Source organism: Oncorhynchus mykiss, chromosome 11 (assembly GCF_057628025.1).
Source record: "Oncorhynchus mykiss isolate SJ-2025 chromosome 11, ASM5762802v1, whole genome shotgun sequence".
NCBI lineage: Eukaryota > Metazoa > Chordata > Actinopteri > Salmoniformes > Salmonidae > Oncorhynchus > Oncorhynchus mykiss.
Genome location: NC_143032.1, coordinates 20,533,003 through 20,553,655, shown reverse-complemented (window position 1 = coordinate 20,553,655; position 20,653 = coordinate 20,533,003). Strand labels below are relative to the sequence as shown.

Sequence of the window (20,653 nt, the reverse complement as noted above, 5' to 3'; positions counted from 1 at the left end):
AATCCATGTTATCGTGTGTTTGTATGCATGTGTCTGTGCCTTTGTTTGTGTTGCTTCAGAGTCTCCACTGTTCCATAAGGTGTATTTGTATCTGTTTTTCTAAATCAAATTTAACTTAATGTGGAATACAGTTCCATGTAGTCATGGCTCTATGTAGTACTGTATGCCTCCCATAGTCTGTTCTGGACTTGGGGACCGTGAAGAGACCTCTGGTGGCATGTCTTGTGGGGTTGCATGGGTGTCGGAGCTGTGTGCCAGTAGTTCAAACAGACAGCTCGGTGCATTCAACATACAAACCTCTCACAAATACAAGTAGTGATGAAGTCAATTTCTCCTCCACTTTGAGCCAGGAGAGATTGACATGCATATTATTAATGTTCGCTCCCTGTGTGCATCCAAGGGCCAGTTGTGCTGCCCTGTTTTGAGCCAATTGCAATTTTCCTAAGTCCCTCTTTGTGGCATCTGACCACACGACTGAACAGTAGTCCAGGTGTGACACAACTAATGCCCGTAGGACCTGCCTTGTGCTGTTAAGAATGCATAGCAACACTTTATTAAGGACAGACTTCTCCCCATCCTAGCTACTGTTGTACCAACATGTTTTGACCATGACAGTTTACAATCCAGGGTTACTCCAAGCAGTTTAGTCTCAATTTCCACATGATTCATTATAAGATTAAGTTGAGGTTTGGGGTTTAGTGGATGATTTGTCCCAAATACAATGCTTTAAGTTTTATACATATTTAGGACTAACTTATTCCTTGCCACCCATTCTGAAACTAACTGCAGCTCTTTGTTAAGTGTTGCAGTAATTCCCGTCGCTGTTGTCCTTTACTCAAAGCCAGGGGCAGGTCATTAGTAAAGATGTAAAAGAAAGTCGGGCTGATGGGCGGGTCTGTCTCACTATCTATGCAATCACTGCAGCTGTTCACCCCATGTTAGTGGGCAAATGTACATTGTCAAATCAAAACCCAACCTTCATTTACCCGTTGTGATGCACGGATGTTCCAAACTCTGTTTTAGACAAGACAGAATTCATGACCAAAATTATACTATTTACACATTGTAGTAAATTCTGAAACGAGAATAACTGTTTCTGACTCATTCTGTGTCAGTGCTACATAGGCCGTTTTCAAATGGATTTGTTGCTTTTTAAAGGCAGTCTCTTTTTAAGATGCTTTTGGGAAACCAGGCCCTGGGCAACTTTATTGACCTCTGTTGATCTGTTGTTGTCATGCCATGCAGAGATGAGAGAGGGAGGAGGCATTCATGCAGTTCATTGAAAAGGCTGGGAAGAGGTGGGTATTGCTAATAGAAAACAGCAAAATTGTGTGTGGAAAATGATCTTGTTTTTAGCTCTATCAGCATTAGCAATGAGTTCTTTCTTTCTAGGCTATCCAAAACACAGCAAGAAGATAAACATAAGAGTTGCCTAGCCAAGGCTTTACTCACTGCAGACATTGGAAAACGTATGGAATATTTGTCATTTTTGTGGGGAAGATATTTCTGTACATGCACTTATAGCCCTACATACATTTTTCATGTGAGCTATTTGATTTATGATAGAGACACTGGAAATAAACTGGGATGTTGATTAACTGCACAATCAGAGTCAGGTTTGAACTATGAATGGAACATGTGGGAAAAAATACACACATTTGTTTTTAAAAAAACTCACTAGTTGTTGTAGCCTCCTAGCCTTGTATCTGCATGCATCGCTACTTTCTATTCCACCCAACCTCGACCTCGCCATGTTCGGCAGGAGGCAGAAAGAATCTCCATCTATTCCATGCTGCATGTGTTGCTGCCTGGAGTTGTTAATATAGTCTACAGTATCCTGGCATCTATCTGCTCTGCTTGTTTCTTCCATTTCCTCTTGCAATGTGCGTTTTTCTGCTTACCTTTTACATTTTCGCTCAGTGCCCTTCCGACTGAGGTGTTGGATTCTGCAGTCTGCTTGCAGAGAGAGAGAGAGCATTTTAAAGAAACACCCCATCACCTTCTCCCGGTACTTTTTTTCTACTCCTCATTGGCGTTTATATCGGGGAAGTTGGATTATATTCGTGAAACAAAGTCGTTTTCGTATATTTGTATGAGTGTGGTCCAATTATAATTAGGTTGGTTTATAGGTTAGTCCAGTAGTTGTAGGAATGAATGGATGATCAACGTTTGGAGGAGGGCGACAATATCCATTAACTCTTCTTGGTGGGTGCAAAGAGAGAGAGAGAGAGAGAGAGAACGAGAGAGACCAGCCAGTCGCGAGAGAAGAATGGAGAATGCTCCACGAACACTATCCATCGCTTGAGGGAATCGATGAAGAAAGGATGAGTTAAACACAATTCTTCTTCACGTTACGACTTTTGCTGTCGAACTTGATAGCCGGGGTTTTACGCATCTCAGTGAAAACAATTCGGAGAATGCGTTTAGGAGGATGGATACCCACGCGTCATTAGGATTTTTGTTTCCAGATAAAGGGATTGAAGAAAAATAACCAAAACTGCTTTTTCTCCCTATATCTGTTTCATCGTTAGATTGTAAAGGTGGAGCGATCAGAGAAGGCCGATGACGGACCTATTAATCTGGTCAGTGCATCAGAACCACCAAAAGGTTCTGGAAACGTTTGGATGGAAATCGGGCGAATGTTTAGACTTGCTTTTGGTTTTATATGAAACTGGTGACTAGTTGTTGCGATTTTTCTCTCTCTGGAATTTTCATCTTCTCATTCAAGAATTTTAAGTCTAACTGAGGTGAAGATATTTGTCGGCTTATCAATTGTATTTTTATTTTATTTTTGGTATTTCGGTACGCTGTCCATTTCGCAATTCCCTTAAATCTCAATCGTTTCCTCTTGAAGTATTCCTTAATCTAAATGGAATTAGTTGAGCGTGAAGCCCCTTGTGAAAGGTACAGACATGGTACATGGGCACAGCCTCCTTCACGGTAAGTCACCACTTATATTGAACAGACTTTACTGTCTTGCGCCTATACCACAAAACCTTAATTGGTTGTAGCACAATATTCTTGAGTTTATGAATTGACGTGCCATTGTGGTTGCTTGTAGTTGTCAGTCCAGTTGTGTAACGAATTTGATATCCATGCACTCATACCCCTTCACAATTTCTATAGTATAGCCTACCTTTTCAAACCGCATGTGTAGGCTACTTTTACATAGCATTGCATGCGGATGTATACATTATGGTATTCAGCCTGAAGATTGCATGTATAACCTACACTTTTTCCATCAGTATGATGAATTGTGCGTAGAAGCCCAGTTATGTGTTGCCTGAGGTCTGCTGTATCAAACAGTGTAATAGGTAGATTATGCGTGCCTCTTGATTGCGCATCCAATTCCATAAAAACAAGTTCAGAAACTTTAGGAATTTAATTAAATGGTTTAAAATTAATCTAATTTGAGGTTGGATTTATTTAATGGTAAACTCTATTTTTTTTAAAGGCCCATATCCTTGTATTTTGATATCTTCAGAGTAGGCCTATTTTACGCTAGACCGGATATACTACCAAAATGTATTTGTCTCTTGTTGCAGTTGTTGCAAGTCTACTCATACTTGGGTTGTCTGGGGCAACGAAGAAGGAAGCAGGTATAATGCACTCTATAACTGCATATAGTCAAGTCCAGAATTATTGTCACCCCCGAAAAAGATGAGCAAAAAAGACAGTATAAAATAAATAATACAAATACTGAGCTATATTGTATTCTCAGCTAAATAAGAAAAGTATATCATATTATACTAACACAATTGCTCAGAGAAAGAGATTTTGATAATCAAGTAATATTTTTCCTCTCAAAAAGATAGGTGTCAAAATTATTGGCACCCGTTTTCAACACCTCACCTTCCGAGGATAACTGCACTGAGCCTTTTCTAAAATGTTTTATGAGATTAGAGAACACATCCTTCCCAATGTGTTCTCTAATCTCATAAAACATTTTAGAAAAGGATCAGTGCGGTTATCCTAGCAAGGTGAGGTATTGAAAGGTGTTGAAAACAAGGCTGCCAATAATTTTGACTGCTATCTTTTTGTGAGAAAAAAATATGAATTGTTAAACAAATCTTTCTCTGAGCAATTGCATTAGTATAAAATAATAAAATGTTCTGATTTCTTGGAGCATACAATAAATCTCAGTGTTTGCATGATTTATTTTATACTGTCTTTTTGTTCATCTTTATCAAAGGTGCCAATCATTTTGGATCTGTCTGTCTGTCTGTCTGTCTGTCTGTCTGTCTGTCTGTCTGTCTGTCTGTCTGTCTGTCTGTCTAATCCACTTCACTCTGCTACTGTTTTTTCAGTGAAAAACAATTCAGGAGTGAAGCCTGCAGGACAATGTGGCACCTGGGTGAAAGAAGGAGACGGGGGATTGTTCACTTCTCCCAACTACCCCAGCAAATACCCCCCAGAAGTGGAGTGTGTTTACATTATTGAAGGTGAATAGCTTTCACAGTAACTAACATCATTATAAAGCCATCTACGTTTTCTGTTCAGATCATGGGTTGACATTCTTCAAGCAAATAAGGAATGTTTCAATAGACCACCCTGAATAAGGAATACAGACTCTTAAATAGTGTTTCAGGAACCTTGATCTTACAGCATGTAACATATAATAGTGTCCTCACATCTTTATAATCTTAGATCCAGGTGAGAAATTAAAACCATCTGTCTGTTTAACTCCTCGCTGTCTACTTGAGTTCAGGCTTCCGTGAATATGTATGAGCTCAAGTTGCTCTGTGAGTGGATGTATCTCTTCATGTTTCAGAGTGAAATCTGGACCAGATATTGAGATATGTGTTCACAGTAATTACTGATGGGATTGGCCAGTTTAGTTGCTGTGCTGCTGATGTTTGTCTGATGATGGTAATGAAATCAGACAACAAGTTGCAATCTCAGTCATTTTAATTTACGTTCTGGGAGGTTGATATTTGATTAATCAGTGGAGGAGATTAGGTTAAGGCCCTAATGATATTAACTAAATGAATACATGAAAGATCATCTCTACAGAGAGACTCTATTACTGGACTGGAGGAACCATACTAGCTGCAACAGTATCATCTGGGTTATGGTTTGAACTGGATTTATAGATGAAATGTGTATGATGGGCCAGACTTTTAGCCCGATCCACCATCCAGACCTGACCGAGTGTAAGCTTGTGAGATCATTGTCGATCGAGGCCACTGGACATTACCAATAGCCTACTGATAATTAAGATAGAAATATAAGGTTCCCTATCAGTCGGTCACACAGTATAACATACTATGGGGAGTCAACGACCAATCATATTCACCTGAAGAAAACTGAAATCACGCCCAACTGGCCAATAGATGCCTAGCCTACCCTCAGAAGCCCCACCTTCCTGGCTATAACCGGGGCTTGCATTAATTTCCTAAATTCTTCGCTCTTCGGCTCGCCTGAAGGAAGAACGTGTTATGCAATTTACAAACTATGAGATTTGACTCCACCTGAGGTGTCTGTTAGTGGGGAGAGAGTACTCGTCCCCTTAGATGTTGTGAGTTTTGGGTCTTGTTACCGGTTTTTGAGTTTGCTAAAAGCTAACCCCTTATGCTCTACTTGTGTAGTTAATGCTTCCTTGCTTGGGTAGGATTTGTGTTTGCCTAAAACACAGTACTTTCTGCCCTGCTTGTATAGCCAGTGCTTCCTTGCATGAGTAAGATGGCCAGTGGTAAGAGTAAGTAAAAAAATGCTAACCATCCAAGTTTGAACATCTGATCGTGCCCTAGGGAAAATTAAAGATACTCACGGTTGCTGTCCTGTTTGCCTTGGGTGGAAACACACTCAGGAGGCTTTGAGTCAGACCAGTTTGTGTGACCTGTGTCTCCGGGTGTTGTTAAAGGGTCTTCCGGTGAAGCGACCTCTGGAATGGGGTTGTCTGAGAGCAGCAGCGGTGGTCGGAGTTGATAGGGGTGTCATCCCAGAGTGAGGCTCATTCCTGCTTCTCTGGCAGCGTTCAGAGTCCGGATTCCTGGGATGATACACTATCCCTAGATTGCTCTGGAAGGTTTTCAGACTGTGAATGGGACGACATCAGTCTAGAGCAGCCTAAAGCCCTGGCTTTGGACTCAGCGGGGGAGAGTGAACCATTGGTGGTTAATGCGCCTTTGATGGAGCTGTGTCGTAGGGCTGCAGATCAACTGGGGGTGGATTGGCCGTCTTCTACCCCACATCGGTGTTCCTCCAGGTTTGGGGGAAGGTATTTACCTTCTATCCCTGCAGCTGGGAAGCATCGCTTACCCCTGTTTAAAGATTTTGCCAGTGAGCTAAAGGCGACCTGTGATTCCCCTCATTCAGCCAGGAAAGCTAGGTTATGGCGAGTTCATGAATTTAGAGGGTATGGAGGTATAGAGGGTATGGAGGCTCGTTTACACACCGCTGATGCATGGAAAGCTGGTGAGTTACTTAACTCCAGAGGTTAACAAGGGTGCTAATCCTAGCATTGTGCTTCCAAATAAACATTGCAGTTCTCGTGGATGGACAAAGTGTACCAGCCTAAGGTTGTGGCATCCCGATCATTGAATGTGGTCACAATGCTGCAGATGTATCATATCGATTTGCTGCAGGAGCTGAATAAGACCGTGGAGGCAGGGAAACCAGCTTCAGAGCTTCTTGACGAAATCCGTGCTAAGGTTGATTTTGTCCTGCTGTACTATTGTGGCTGTGGGGAAAAGTATAGTGGGCGACAGTTGTGGTTCAGCGCCACCTCTGGTTCATGTTGTCCCGGATTGCTGAGAAGGACATGCGGATATATTTGGATGAGACAGTTTTGCCAACAAGGTCATTTGGCTTGGCTATGGAGTCTTGACAGGCCCATTTAAAGAGGAAACAAAAGCAGGACGCAGCTCTACAGGTCCTTTTCCAACTAAAATCATTCGCACGAGCAGTTCGGCAGTTCCTGAGGCCTGAAAGAAAAGGTCCAGGCCCTTTCTGGACATGCTGAGTTGAAGAAGAGCGGGGTAAAACCAGATTCTTCTGTGGCGTGGAAGAAGCAGACCTGGCGTCCCTAACTGGAGGCCAGGGCAGGGGGCGTGTTCTCAGGGCCCTCCATCTCAAGCATCTACTGTGGCAATAATGCTCCCAAGTGGCTCGGTCAATAGGGGCAAGTTGCTGGTTGCCTAAGTCCACGAACCTGGTGGGAGCCGGGTATCAGAACAGCGGTATCACAATAATACATTGTTTCTACCCAAGGTTCCTCATGTTCAGGGGTATCAAGTAGAGGTTGACCGATTAATCGGAAGGGCCAATTTAATTAGGGCCGATTTCAAGTTTTCATAACAATCGGTAATCTGCATTTTTGGACACCGATTATGGCCGATTACGTTGCACTCCACGAGGAGACTGTGTGGCAGGCTGACTACCTGTTATGCGAGTGCAGCAAGGAATCAAGGTTAGGTGCTAGCTAGCATTAAACGTATCTTATAAAAAACAATCAATCTTCACATAATCACTAGTTAACTACACATGGTTGATGATATTACTAGTTCATCTAGCTTGTCCTGCGTTGCATATTATCGATGCGGTGACTGTTAATTTATCATTGAATCACAGCCTACTTCGCCAAACAGGTGATTTATCACCCGCGAAAAAAGCACTGTCGTTGCACCAATGTATACCTAACCATAAACGTCAATGCTTTTCTTAAATCAATAGTATATATTTTTAAACATGCATATTTAGTTAATATTGCTTGCTGACATGAATTTCTTTTAACTAGGGAAATTGTGTCACCTCTCTTGCATTCTGTGCAAGCAGAGTCAGGGTATATGCAGCAGTTTGGGCCACCTGACTCGTTGCGAACTGTGTGAAGAACATTTCTTCCTGACAAAGACCGTAATTAATTTGCCAGAATTGTACATAATTATGACATAACATTGAAGGTTGTGCAATGTAACAGCAATATTTAGACTTAGGGATGCCACCCGTTAGATAAAATACAGAACGGTTCCGTATTTCACTGAAAGAAAAAACGTTTTGTTTTCAAAATGATAGTTTCCGGATTTTACCATATTAATGACCTAAGGCTAGTATTTCTGTGTGTTATTATATTATAATTAAGTCTATGATTTGATAGAGCAGTCTGACTGAGCGGTGATAGGCAGCAGCAGGCTTGTAAGCATTCATTCAAACAGCACTTTCCTGCATTTGCCAGCAGCTCTTCTCTGTGCTTCAAGCATTGCGCTGTTTATGACTTCAAGCCTATCGACTCCCGAGATTAGGCTGGCAATACTAAAGTACCTATTAGAACATCCAATAGTCAAAGGTATATGAAATACAAATGGTATAGAGAGAAATAGTCCCATAATAACTACAACCTAAAACTTACCTGGGAATATCGAAGACTCATGTTAAAAGGAACCACCAGCTTTCATATGTTCTGAGCAAGGAACTTAAACGTTAGCTTTTTTACATGGGACATATTGCACTTTTACTTTCTTCGCCAACACTTTGTTTTTGCATTATTTAAACCAAATTGAACATGTTTCATTATTTATTTGAGACTAAATAGATTTTATTGATGTATTATATTAAGTTAAAATAAGTGTTCACTCAGTATTGTTTTAATTGTCATTATTACAAATATATATATAAAATCGACAGATTAATCGGTATCGGCTTTTTTTGGGTCCTCCAATAATCGGTATCGGCGTTGAACAAACATAATCGGTCAACCTCTAGTATCAAGAGTGCAGTGTCATCCAGGTGTGGACATAATAAAAACAGTTCCTTCCCCACATTCTGACGAACAGTTTTCAAGAGTGGCGGATATGAAAACAAGCTTGACAAAAATTATTTTATCCCAGTCCTCAGGGTGGCCTTCTGCCCCTTCAGGAGATAATGAATGGAAGACTGGCAGCATTCTCCACGGGCATGAGCAGTTTCACCAAGCGTGATGAGGACAGAGACAGGTGTGAATAGTCTGCAGGTCGCTGTGCCTCCTGCTTTCGTGGTGTCATCACGTCAACAGTTTCCAAAGTCCGAGCACCTGTCTTGAGAGAAGAGATTTCGTCTCTCCTTCAAAAGCAGTCTATACGGGTGGTCCCCATGTCAGAAGCACAGAGCGGTTGGTATAGCCGGTACTTCTTAGTTCCCAAGAGCGATGGAAAATTGCATCCCATCCTGGAGTTGCGTGTTTAAAATAAGCATCTCAAGGTTTGCAAGTTCAAAATGCTCACACTTTGCCAGGTCTCATTCTGTACTCGGTTCTGAGTCATGCGGTTTTGTCCCAGCAGAGGAGGGTCACATTTCGTCTCTGTCTGGCACGGTTTCAGCTTGGGCATTCGGTGCCTTTTCGCTTGTGCCTGCGGTTATTGGGTCTGATGGCCTCTATGATAGCTGTGGTGTCTCTTCTGTTGATGTGTCTGTTTCAGCGCTGGGTGATTGCTACACGTCTGAATGTATCCTGCCACTGCCATCGGTTGCTCAAGGTATCTCGTCGTGCTTAAGGGCATTGACTTCTTGGAGCGACACGCAACTTCTGTTGCAGGGGGTTCTCATGGGCCAGGTAGTGTCCCGCAGGGTGATCACGACAGATGCGTTCTCTCTCTCTCCTAAACCTGTGGGTGCGGATCTACTTTCCAGGGGGGGGGGGGGGGGTCCTATCGCTACAGAATGGAGACAGCACCTCTCGGGGGTTGCCAAAGATATGGGACCGGTTCAGAAGGGCTGACACGCATTTTCGTCTGTTGGGGAGTGTCCGTCAGGAGAGTCTGTTGTTGATTCTGGTGGCTCCCTGTTAGCCCAGACAACCCTGGTTCCCGGAGATCATCTACCTGTTGGGCAGGGACCCATGGATGGTTCTGTGTCATTGGGATCTATTGTCGCAGGCGCATGGGAGAGTTTGGCACGCATGACCGCAGATAAAGTATCTGTTTGTTTGGCCTCTAAAATGTTGAATTTGACGGCTAGGAGTTTACCCTCAAACAGGATTACGACTATACAGTCTATATACTTTTAAGTGGCACGCGGTTGGAGTTAGGTTAAAGGAGTTTCCTCTTTTCATAGCTCTTTGGTGGACATTTTGATGCCTCTGCAAGAGCGTTTTGAGCAGGGCCTTTCTTTTTCCACATTGAAGGTTTATATGGCAGCCATCTCGACGTGTCATGTAGGGATTGATGGCTCTACATCAGGGTCTCATCCTTTGGTGGTGCGGATCCTGTAAACCGTGCGTTGGCTCAGACCAGTGTCTAAGCCTATGGCCTGGGACCTGGCTTTGGTCCTGGATGCTCTGTCTGAGCCTCTGTTTGAACCATTGGTGTACACCTGAAGGTCCTTTCCTACAAGACCGCCATACTCATGGCCTTGGCGTTGGCCAAGCACGTTGGAGATCTCCGCGTGCTATTAGTACACCCTCCATGTTCTGTTATGTCCTAATGCAGCTTTTGCTCCCAAGGTTATGCCTATGTCTTACAGGTCCCTGGCTTTCGAGCTGTTCCCTTTCTCACCTCCTTTGTTTGCTTCCGGTGAACAACGTAGGTTGCATGGCTTGTGTCCGGTTCGCACTTTCCGCAGGTATATGGATAGGACGAAGGATATCCGTGTTTGTGACCAGCTTTTTGTCTATTTCGCTAATCCAGCTCATGGTAGGGCACTTTCGAAGCAGCGTCTTTCTCATTGGATTGTGGAGGCTGTCTCCCTGGCATATGACAGCAAAGGACAAGAGTTGCCTACCGGTGTGTGTGCTCACTTCACTAGCGGTGTGTGTGCTCACTTCACTAGCGGTGTGTGTGCTCACTTCACTAGCGGTGTGTGTGCTCACTTCACTAGCGGTGTGTGTGCTCACTTCACTAGCGGTGTGATGGCTTCTTGGGTATTATTCAGGGGCATGACAATTGGTGATATCTGTGCTGCAACCAGTTGGCGTTCCCAACATACCTTTGTGAGGTTTTATCGCTTGGATGTAACTGCTCCCTGTGTGGTTACCACAGTTCCCTGTGGAGTCTTGGGCTGCGGTGGCAGTGCGCAAGTACACAGTTACCAGGTTACTGTAGGTTTCCTGGTTCATCGCCTCTGGTCGGTGCTTTGCAGAGTGAGTGTGCGTTTTAACAAGTCACCACAGGTGTTCTGTTGTGGTTCAAAACAACAGAACAGTTCTGATGTTTCAAGCTCACAAGGTAAGTATTTTTCTTGGAACTGTGGGGTCAATGGACTTGGGCTGCTGTGGCAGCGTGTCAGTGCGCATAGCTAAGTTGCAGAAGCTTCTGGTTCCCTATATAGGGCTCTGACAGTTGAGTCCTCATGAGGCTCTGACAATTCAGGCTTCGCTGCTAAGTATTAGTTGAAAAGGTGGCTTCTGTAACCCCTTTTTGGAGCCGGTGGAACCTGTGTGTGCTTGGGTTAGCGTGGGCATCCTGGTTTGGTACTCTCTGAGCCATCTTGGAGCGTGATGTATGTTACCCAGTTATACCCAGATGTATGTTCTACCCAGTGTGAAAGGGAATGAAAGGGAACGTACAGTTATAAATATAACTACTGTTCCCTGAAAGAGGGAACGAGGTATAACATATTTTGGCCGTGCACCGTCAAGGGGTTTGGCCTTGTTGAAGATTGGTACTGAATTGAGGAAATTCATGTGAGTCCTGGTGTTATAGCCAGGAAGGCGGGACTTCCGAGGTCGAGCTCAGCATCCATTGGCCCTTTGGATGTGATTTCAGTTTTCTTCAGGTGAGTATAATTGGTAGTTGACTCCCCATAGTATGTTATGCCTCGTTCCCTCCTCCAGGGATCAGTTATATTCATTACTGTATGATTGATTTGCTTGGAATACTTGTAAAGTCCTTCACCAATAAATTAATAAAATACAGGGATTCAGATTTTCTTAGTAGTTCAGTCATCTAAGCCACATAGTAGTTCATTAATTTAAGACAACTTACAGTGAGTATCTATTTCAATTGCATTGCAAAATGACTCAAAATGAGTAAACCCCCAATGGGCATTTACCATAAGAAAGCTTCATCTTAATTGCACGCTGTTTAATTGCACTTCATTTGTTCTCCATGTTTTGCCTTATATGCCTTATAGATGTACTGTGTTGTGTAATATGCTACACAGTTTGAGCATTATATTTATCTGTGCTATCTACTCTCTTTGTCTCCTCCAGCTCCTCCGAGGCTGTGTATCGATCTTTTCTTTGATGAGAGGTATTCTATAGAGCCTTCATGGGAATGTAAATTTGACAACATTGAGGTGCGAGACGGCCCCTTTGGCTTCTCCCCAATAATCGGGCGCTACTGTGGCCAGACCATCCCTCCCTTCATCAGGAGCAGTGGACGGTACCTCTGGATAAAATTTGTTTCTGATGCCGAACTGGAGGCAATTGGATTTTCAGCCAACTACAACTTCACTGCAGGTAACAACCGATACAAAGTATCCACACTACCTTCAGCTAGGCAATCGCAACATGCCCAAACTTCAACATGCCCAATCGCAACATGCCCAATTGCAACAGCAGGAAGGTGTTGACACTGCAAAGAGGCTAGTTCAGTATCCACAAAGCGTCTCAGGGTAGGAGTGATTTTAGTTCATAATAAATAAGATTATATGGACACATCCTAGATAAGCACTCTTACTCTGAGAAGCTTTGTGGATATGGGCCCAACGCAAACATTGGCTCTCAGAAACCTCATCAACAGTCTGTTCACACCCTCTCTGCTAAGCAACACCATATATTTCCTTAGCACGGTTAAAAAGAAAAATGTTAATGCAACTTCTTTACTATAAGTAATTGAGACCAAAAGCTCACGAGAAGTTTCAAGTGTTTAATACCAAGGATACAGTCAGCTGAGTGCATACATTTAGAAAGCTCACAACACATTTTATACTCTTCCCTTATAGGCGTCACCTCCCCAGCTATACATTTTATGACCCCAATGAGTTTCCCTCTTTTCCCCTGTGGAATGTCCATGGTTCTCTCTTTGTTTAGCCAGATAGTCAGAATCACACCCCGTCCATCTTCTGTTCTGGGCCTGACCCTGCTCTCTGATCCTAGGCAATTTCCTCTTATCTGATTAGGTCAACTTTTCTAAATTAGTATACACACAGTTTCATGGCCTAAACTCCATTTATACTCACAGTAATCATTCACTAAACAGGATACAAACAAACTACAGTTTAACTTGAAACATGTTACATTTTGATAGAATCCATAATTCCCCCCCCCCCCCCAATTAAAGCATAAATCCTTCTTATTGTTTAATACCATTAAACAATCATTCAACTGCCTGCTGTAGACTTTCTTCTTCATTGGTTTTCTCTAGATCTGAGAGTGTGATAGAAAAAGACTTGATAGATAGAGAAGAAAAAAAATACTAGAAAAATAAAATAAGTAAACATTAAGTTAAAGCAATCCTAATTTCTACTGATTATCATAAGCATCTATGTAGATACATTTATAAACTAAATCTCCGACCACAGCTTAAGGAACCCGACCGACACAATCTCCTGCAACCCCTGAACACTATGCCCACTGAAATGCTTTTATGCTAAGTAGGGCTCTAAATATCCCCCTAATGCTTTTTCTCAGTCTTCCATCAAGGGCTACAGGATCACAAGAGATGTTTTTCAGCCAAGTCCTCCTCACTGCGTTCACCTCCTAAAGCTACCCTAAAGACGTGAGCCTGAATCAATTTCACCTCCTCTTGTGGCAAATCTGCACTATATGTGCGTTTCAGCAACAAAGCTTTTACTATATGGAATCCAAACAATGCCATCAGAGCTACTACTCCCGTAACTGCCAACACTGCCCATGCTGCATATTCCAACATCCACCTTATTTGATCAATTGTCCAATACCAAAACCTTAAGTCTCTTTTGTTATTACTCCCAATGTAACAGCATTAAGTATTGTTACCGCTTTAACTCTGTCACTGTCAGTAACTTTCACCACCGGCTTTACCCGTTAGATCTATGATCGAGTTTATGAGATATTCTCTGCCTTTTCCCCAGTCCTCTCCCAATGTTTTCCTGATCAGCTTATCTATTGCCTCCTTATGTTGTGCTACAGTAGGGACTGGCGGGCAATAATTACCATTACTCAGATCTGGATCACATCTCTCATCCCACGGCATACCAATCCCCACCCCATGTGAAAACCCTATGTGTGACATAGGTTTTAGGGCCTAAAGGTTGTGTTTCCGCAATCCCTCTACAAATTCCTCTTACCGTGTGTTGGTCCTAGTTCTCTGGGAGGTATGTCAATGGATTATCTGCCCTTTGATATGGAGGAGAGAGCAGTGGGGTTGAGAGTGTCCAGTTCTACATATCTCTGGGTCACATGCTTCCTGATCGTCCCCTGCAACAGATGGGCTGCCGCCACTACTGCAAGGCTTTTCTCTGAGAATACAGCTTCTTGTATACATGGATCTGTGGCAACCCTCTCAATTGTTGTACCCTCACTTTCCTCAAGCCAATAAGGACTATCTGGTCATTATACTCTCTTCGCATAATATCGTCCAGGGTCTGATTGCCCCAACAAGCTATTTCTCCCCAGGTCCTCGGTCTCTCACTATCTAAAATCTTCCTCGACCATTTAATTCCTGTTGGTGTTGGGTAACGGAGTGACAGGTATGTAAAACCTCTTGCTCCAATATAATTCCCTCTCTGTCGTTTCTGTAGCTTCGCCTGGCTTGACGTCCTGTGTCGTAGAACTCTCAGAAGTTTTGTCCTCTGCCCACACTAACTTGAAGGTTATTAACTACTATTCTTTCAACTGGAGTCTATCGCACACAATGCCATGTTGAGGGAGGGACAATAATCTGGTTTCATTCCTCAAACTATCTGTTCCATTGCATTCTTTCCAAATTCCTGTTTGTAAGAGAACCATCCCCTGATCAGAACATCCTACATCTAGGACACTAGATCTATTTTCAAATGGAACCACCCATATCACCATGCCTTTATGATTAGTTACCCTCACGGCTTCCGCAACTTTTGATGTTACCCTCTCCCAATGAACTCGAGTATCTTTGTATCGAGCTATCCACTCTATATAAAGTGTTATTTGATCTTCTCCCCTTGGAGCGCCACAAACACTACCCCAACTAAACATGTCCAGAGGCCCCACGTTACTGCCCTTTTTACATTGTGATCTACACTCCTTCTTTTCCATCATCACCTCCTCTATCAAAACCTGCTCAAGCCTCTACATCCTGCTCTAGCCTCTCCATCCTGCTCTAGCCTCTCCATCCTGCTCTAGCCTCTCCATCCTGCTCTAGCCTCTACATCCTGCTCTAGCCTCTCCATCCTGCTCTAGCCTCTCCATCCTGCTCTAGTCTCTCCATCCTGCTCTAGCCTCTCCATCCTGCTCTAGCCTATCCATCCTGCTCTAGCCTCTCCATCCTGCTCTAGCCTCTCCATCCTGCTCTAGCCTCTCCATCCTGCTCTAGCCTCTCCATCCTGCTCTAGCCTCTCCATCCTGCTCTAGCCTCTCCATCCTGCTCTAGCCTCTCCATCCTGCTCTAGCCTCTCCATCCTGCTCTAGTCTCTCCATCCTGCTCTAGCCTCTCCATCCTGCTCTAGTCTCTCCATCCTGCTCTAGCCTCTCCATCCTGCTCTAGTCTCTCCATCCTGCTCTAGCCTATCCATCCTGCTCTAGCCTCTCCATCCTGCTCTAGCCTCTCCATCCTGCTCTAGCCTATCCATCCTGCTCTAGCCTCTCCATCCTGCTCTAGTCTCTCCATCCTGCTCTAGCCTATCCATCCTGCTCTAGCCTCTCCATCCTGCTCTAGCCTCTCCATCCTGCTCTAGCCTCTCCATCCTGCTCTAGCCTCTCCATCCTGCTCTAGCCTCTCCATCCTGCTCTAGCCTCTCCATCCTGCTCTAGCCTCTCCATCCTGCTCTAGCCTCTCCATCCTGCTCTAGCCTCTCCATCCTGCCCTAGCCTCTCCATCCTGCTCTAGCCTCTCCATCCTGCCCTAGCCTCTCCATCCTGCTCTAGCCTCTCCATCCTGCTCTAGCCTCTCCATCCTGCTCTAGCCTCTCCATCTTGCTCGGCGTCTCCCAAGTCAGTAGGTGTTGGTGCAGCTTTCACCTGGAACACATAGATCCAGGCCTTCCTTCCCGACACCTTCACTGCTGTGTCAGTCACTAGTAGGACAGTGTGGGGTCTGGTCCACCTGGGCTGAAAGGTACCCGGTTGATGGACCTTCAAGCACACCTTGTCTCCCGGCTCTAGTAGGTGTGCTTTCCAATCCAGAGGGAGTCTACGGTGGGCCTCTTTCACCTGGGAAGATACACACTGCAACACATGGGTAATTTCCTGACAATAGAACAACATAGACTCTCCCAGTATGGCCAAATCACTCATTTGTGACGTGAATAACAGCACCTGGTACTCCCATCGGTCTCCCAGTTACCTCTTTATGTGGCATGAGTCCTGTGGTGGCATTGGAATAGTATCCAACCTAACAAACTCTGAGTCATATGTTCCTTAATCACACTCTTCAGGAGATTTGATGATATTATTACAGCAAACTTCCTTTCCGTTGATGTGGCCTCCTGTATACAGGAATTTGTGGATTTCCTTTTAAGCATTATACCTTCTTTAACAAACCCCTCATTGAAAGTTGACAATAGTGTCTGAAATGACAGTACTATCTCTGCTACTACCACCATGATCTGGGTCTGTCTGACACTCAATTTACTTCATACTAGTCTCTATAATCTATATTGTGCAGTTAGCTGTCCTCTCCTACGAGCTATCTCCTGTAACATTATACATAGAGTGGTACCTTTTCCTAGAGACTCTATTATCAACTTCCTGAATTTATGAGCCACACCCAGTCACATTCTATTCCGCTCTCCCAATGTTAATGCCAAAGAGCGTAAACACACACTGTTGAAAACATTTTCCAAATTGTCCTATACCCCCTTATCATGCTGTCTACCTCACTGCAGATACCGGATCAGGGAGTTATGTCGCTAACCTCTCGGGAGAAATCCCAACAATACAACATCCCCAATCTGGTGAAATTTGTGTGAAAACAAATACATACAGTGTAACAGGTTTTCCTCCTCTTCTGAGGAGGAGTAAGAAGGATCGGACCAAAATGCAGCGTGGTACGTGTCCATGATAATAATAACTCAGAACACGAGAAAATACCAAAAGAACAAAGTGAAGGAAAGAAATTAAAATCGAAACAGTCCCGTATGGTGCAAACACAGAAACGGAAAACAACTACCCACAAATCATAGTGGGAAAACAGGCTGCCTAAGTATGGTTCTCAATCAGAGACAACGATAAACAGCTGCCTCTGATTGGGAACCATACCAGGCCATACACAGAAATACAAAAACATAGAACAACACATAGAATGCCCACCCCAACTCACGCCCTGACCAAACTATAGAAAAAATAGAGACGTAAAAAAATAGAGATGTAAAAAAGGAACTAAGGTCAGGACGTGACACACAGAAACACTAACCCACATAATCACACTGCCTGTTAAATCAAAGATGAACAACTCAGTCTATTATCAGCCAATTAGAATTACAACTCTTGATAACTCTATAAGGAAGTAATTGTATCCAGTAAATAAATAATTGTATCCAGTAGCGTAATGGTAAACTAGACTATACTTAAAAATCCTATTGTCCATTATTTCTAGTAAGATTGATCAGGCCTCAACACCATTAAGTATTTCCTTTCCCTTTCTTTCCCTGTCCTTCAGAAACCATTTCAAACATTTAAAACAGTATCCCATATTCATAATCAGTAAATTGTGTTTGCGTGCTGGTGTGTGTGTGGTAAACCATATGGTGAAAACACATACATGGCCAGGCCTTACTTATCTGGGAGCTCATTTTACAGCCTAATCCTTCCAAAGAGAAAGAAAATGACACCCCCTCCTCTGCTTGAAGAGAAAGTGTACATTTCGTTTGCTTTCACTATGCTTCATCTTAATCAGCAACTTGTACGTTTTAATTACAAACCAAGCTCGATACTGATAAATCCACTGTCCTCCCTCCAATCATTAATCGATAGTTTTAATCCACCTCATTGTTTATATGCCCTTCATTTAGCATGTACTACCCTTAGACACGACAACATTTATCTCTCCACCGAGTCCAACGATTCACTCCCGTAATGACTGGTCTCTCTTCTTCTCCATGATTTTCCCAAACCACGGCACTACAACATTTTAAAAAGGTCATTTAAGGTTTGGTAACCCCAACTCTAATTTCTTGTGACCTTCTCCCAATATTAACTCTCATCTAATTCCCAGTGACCAATCCACCCTTTAGTTAATTCTATAAATCTATTTCAGAATAAGACAAAATGAAATGTCTCACGAGATTAGAAACTCCCCAAGGTTTTCTGAGTTTACAAGGAGTATTTTTCTGTTACGATTCTAACTTGTTACCTTTTAGACTCCATTGTCTTTGATTCTCGCAAGGATTTTCCAACCCCAAAATCGTCTCCACTTCCATCCATGTAATATGATCTGTGTATTGTTACTGGACCTACAGTATGTTCAAAGACATGGTTTTGTTCAAAGACATGGTCAAAGACATGGTTAATAGATCCCAGGCATCTATTAAAAAGCAGTGAGTGGAGTTTGATTCCACTCTCAAAGCATCCTGCTCTATTTCATCCACCTCCCCCGCATTTGCTGTTTTCATAACAGGTTTCAAACCTGCCATAAAAGCAGACGTACAAATTCTATTAATGTACTCACAAACCCAGTCTTTTTGCAGCTGAGTACTAATCTGCTAATTTTGGGGTTTAAACCTCTCCCGACAGCACACAAAGTATGCTATCAGCTCCTAGCCTCCAGTAATGGTGGCAGGCAGACAGGCTAACGATATTTGTTGCTGTAGTAATATATAACAAGTGGCGTGGAGATTTAGTTTGATAGCTTTCAATCTGAGTTCTCTGTGTTGTTTACAGGGGTACAGGAAGGGGGGTAGCAGAGGAAAGGTGAAGTAGCGTGACAGGCTAATCTGTACTGTCGAACACAATCATCCCAATTACCTCCCTCCGCGTGCCGTGAGAAGCCTTGATTCTCTTAATTTGCATCACCTTCGGGCTGGTTTCCCATTAACTGAGCAGTGGGTGGATTTACTTCAACCTTTCGAAACCGAACCATGATTTGAAATCCCCTCTGGTCTCCTATAGGCTGTATGATGTATACCCTTGGCTGGGTCAGGGTTTAATAACACTGTCAACTTATTTTGTGCGTTGTCGAGGGTTGAAGGGAATACTGCCTGAAGCAGCGTGATATGTAGGAGAATTTTAACACCAACATCACAGCTCTGAAAGACTGACCTGCAGAATCATGTTCCATGTGGGAAAAATTCTTATGAGCATCCCACATTCTGTTTATATCCTTCTTTACCTCCACAAAATACATTGCCATAAGCCTCTTGACGTTTTTCATTGCCATTGACCCACAACATTGTCCTTGGATACTGTTTTACTTAAGCAATAAGCAATAATTTTCGTGTGAATAACTCCCTGCTAGGGCTGTTCTTAGGCCCGAAGTGAAGCCAAGGGCCAGGGAAACAGACCTTAGGAGGGTGTTATTCTCAATAATTCCCAGGCTCGAGGGCCTTATAACTTTTATAAAACGGTTGCCAACATATTAAAAAAGATTAACGACATGTTTTCATTAAAAACTTTATTATATTGTGTAAATTTGTTTTATTTCATCCTTCCGAAATAGTCCCCACAAAAGCCAGTCGTTAGTTCTGAGTTTCTGAAATTGCTATCCATTCTATTTCCAATGGTTGCTATACTAAACAAATCATTGGCATGTAGCTATGTAGGCTAGCTACTTCTACTTTGGTAGCTAACACACAATCGCATCAAGCAGCTGAAATGTGCCTTTGTTTCTATTGCCATATATCCATTATAATAATCCTGACAAATGAATTGTCCTTGCTCAGAGAAGCGGTCAGTCTCATCACATTCATGTGCATGGCACGGTGAAGATCGAAAAAAAAAACTGCAACATTGTTCCACAGGTCAGAGAGGCAAACAGGAAGGTTTAGACAAACCCAAACTGTTGCAAACCAAATGCTAGCCTATTAGCATGTGGAAATATTGTCTAGACACTTTTTCCCAGGGAAGATTAAGTTGGTAAATTGGCTGGGCTGTGGGACAGTGGATGCGCATTGATAAATCTAATGGAACTGTTAACAGGCATTACCTGAATAGGGGGATTGTGGTGCTATAACTTTTCTCTATCAACCAATCAGCATCCAGGATCCGAACAACCCGTTTTATAAATTTGAACAAAGCATCATTTCCGTCCCTTACCCTCATAAACTGTATATACATTTTTCTCCACACATATCTATTTTCACCACACACAAGGATTTCCCATACACCCAAATACATTGATATTTTATCCTAGATGGATAGACTAGATTTAATGGGGTGAAGAAGGAATGGGATTGCTATTGACAATTGAACCTATACAGTAAGTTAAGTAAGATAGAGTGAGTGAGGTCATGTGAAAAGGTGGGTGTAGATAGGGGGGAAAGTGGTATTGTCCATTTATAGTCAGGTTGATGAAGGGTGTATGTTTTCTCAATAGAATATTGTGGTGTTTGAAAAACTCCTGTGTACTGGTGAAGCCTCTTCTCATATGGCTGAAAGAGATACAAATACATAAATAACATGGCTCCCCTC

General features: G+C 43.0%; 1 protein-coding gene across 3 annotated transcripts in view; it reads left to right on the top strand.

Moving 5' to 3' along the window:
• Positions 1-1,720: 1,720 nt before the first annotated feature.
• Positions 1,721-20,653, top strand: part of neto1l (neuropilin (NRP) and tolloid (TLL)-like 1, like) — a 189,060-nt gene continuing 170,127 nt past the window's right edge. For all 3 annotated transcript variants that reach the window (XM_036935146.2, XM_036935145.2, XM_090189713.1), the window contains exons 1-4: positions 1,721-2,940; positions 3,546-3,599; positions 4,308-4,442; positions 12,122-12,370. In XM_036935146.2, coding sequence (XP_036791041.2) covers positions 2,913-2,940; positions 3,546-3,599; positions 4,308-4,442; positions 12,122-12,370 — 466 coding nt within the window. In that variant the 5' untranslated portion in view covers positions 1,721-2,912. The remainder of the gene's footprint in view (positions 2,941-3,545; positions 3,600-4,307; positions 4,443-12,121; positions 12,371-20,653) is intronic.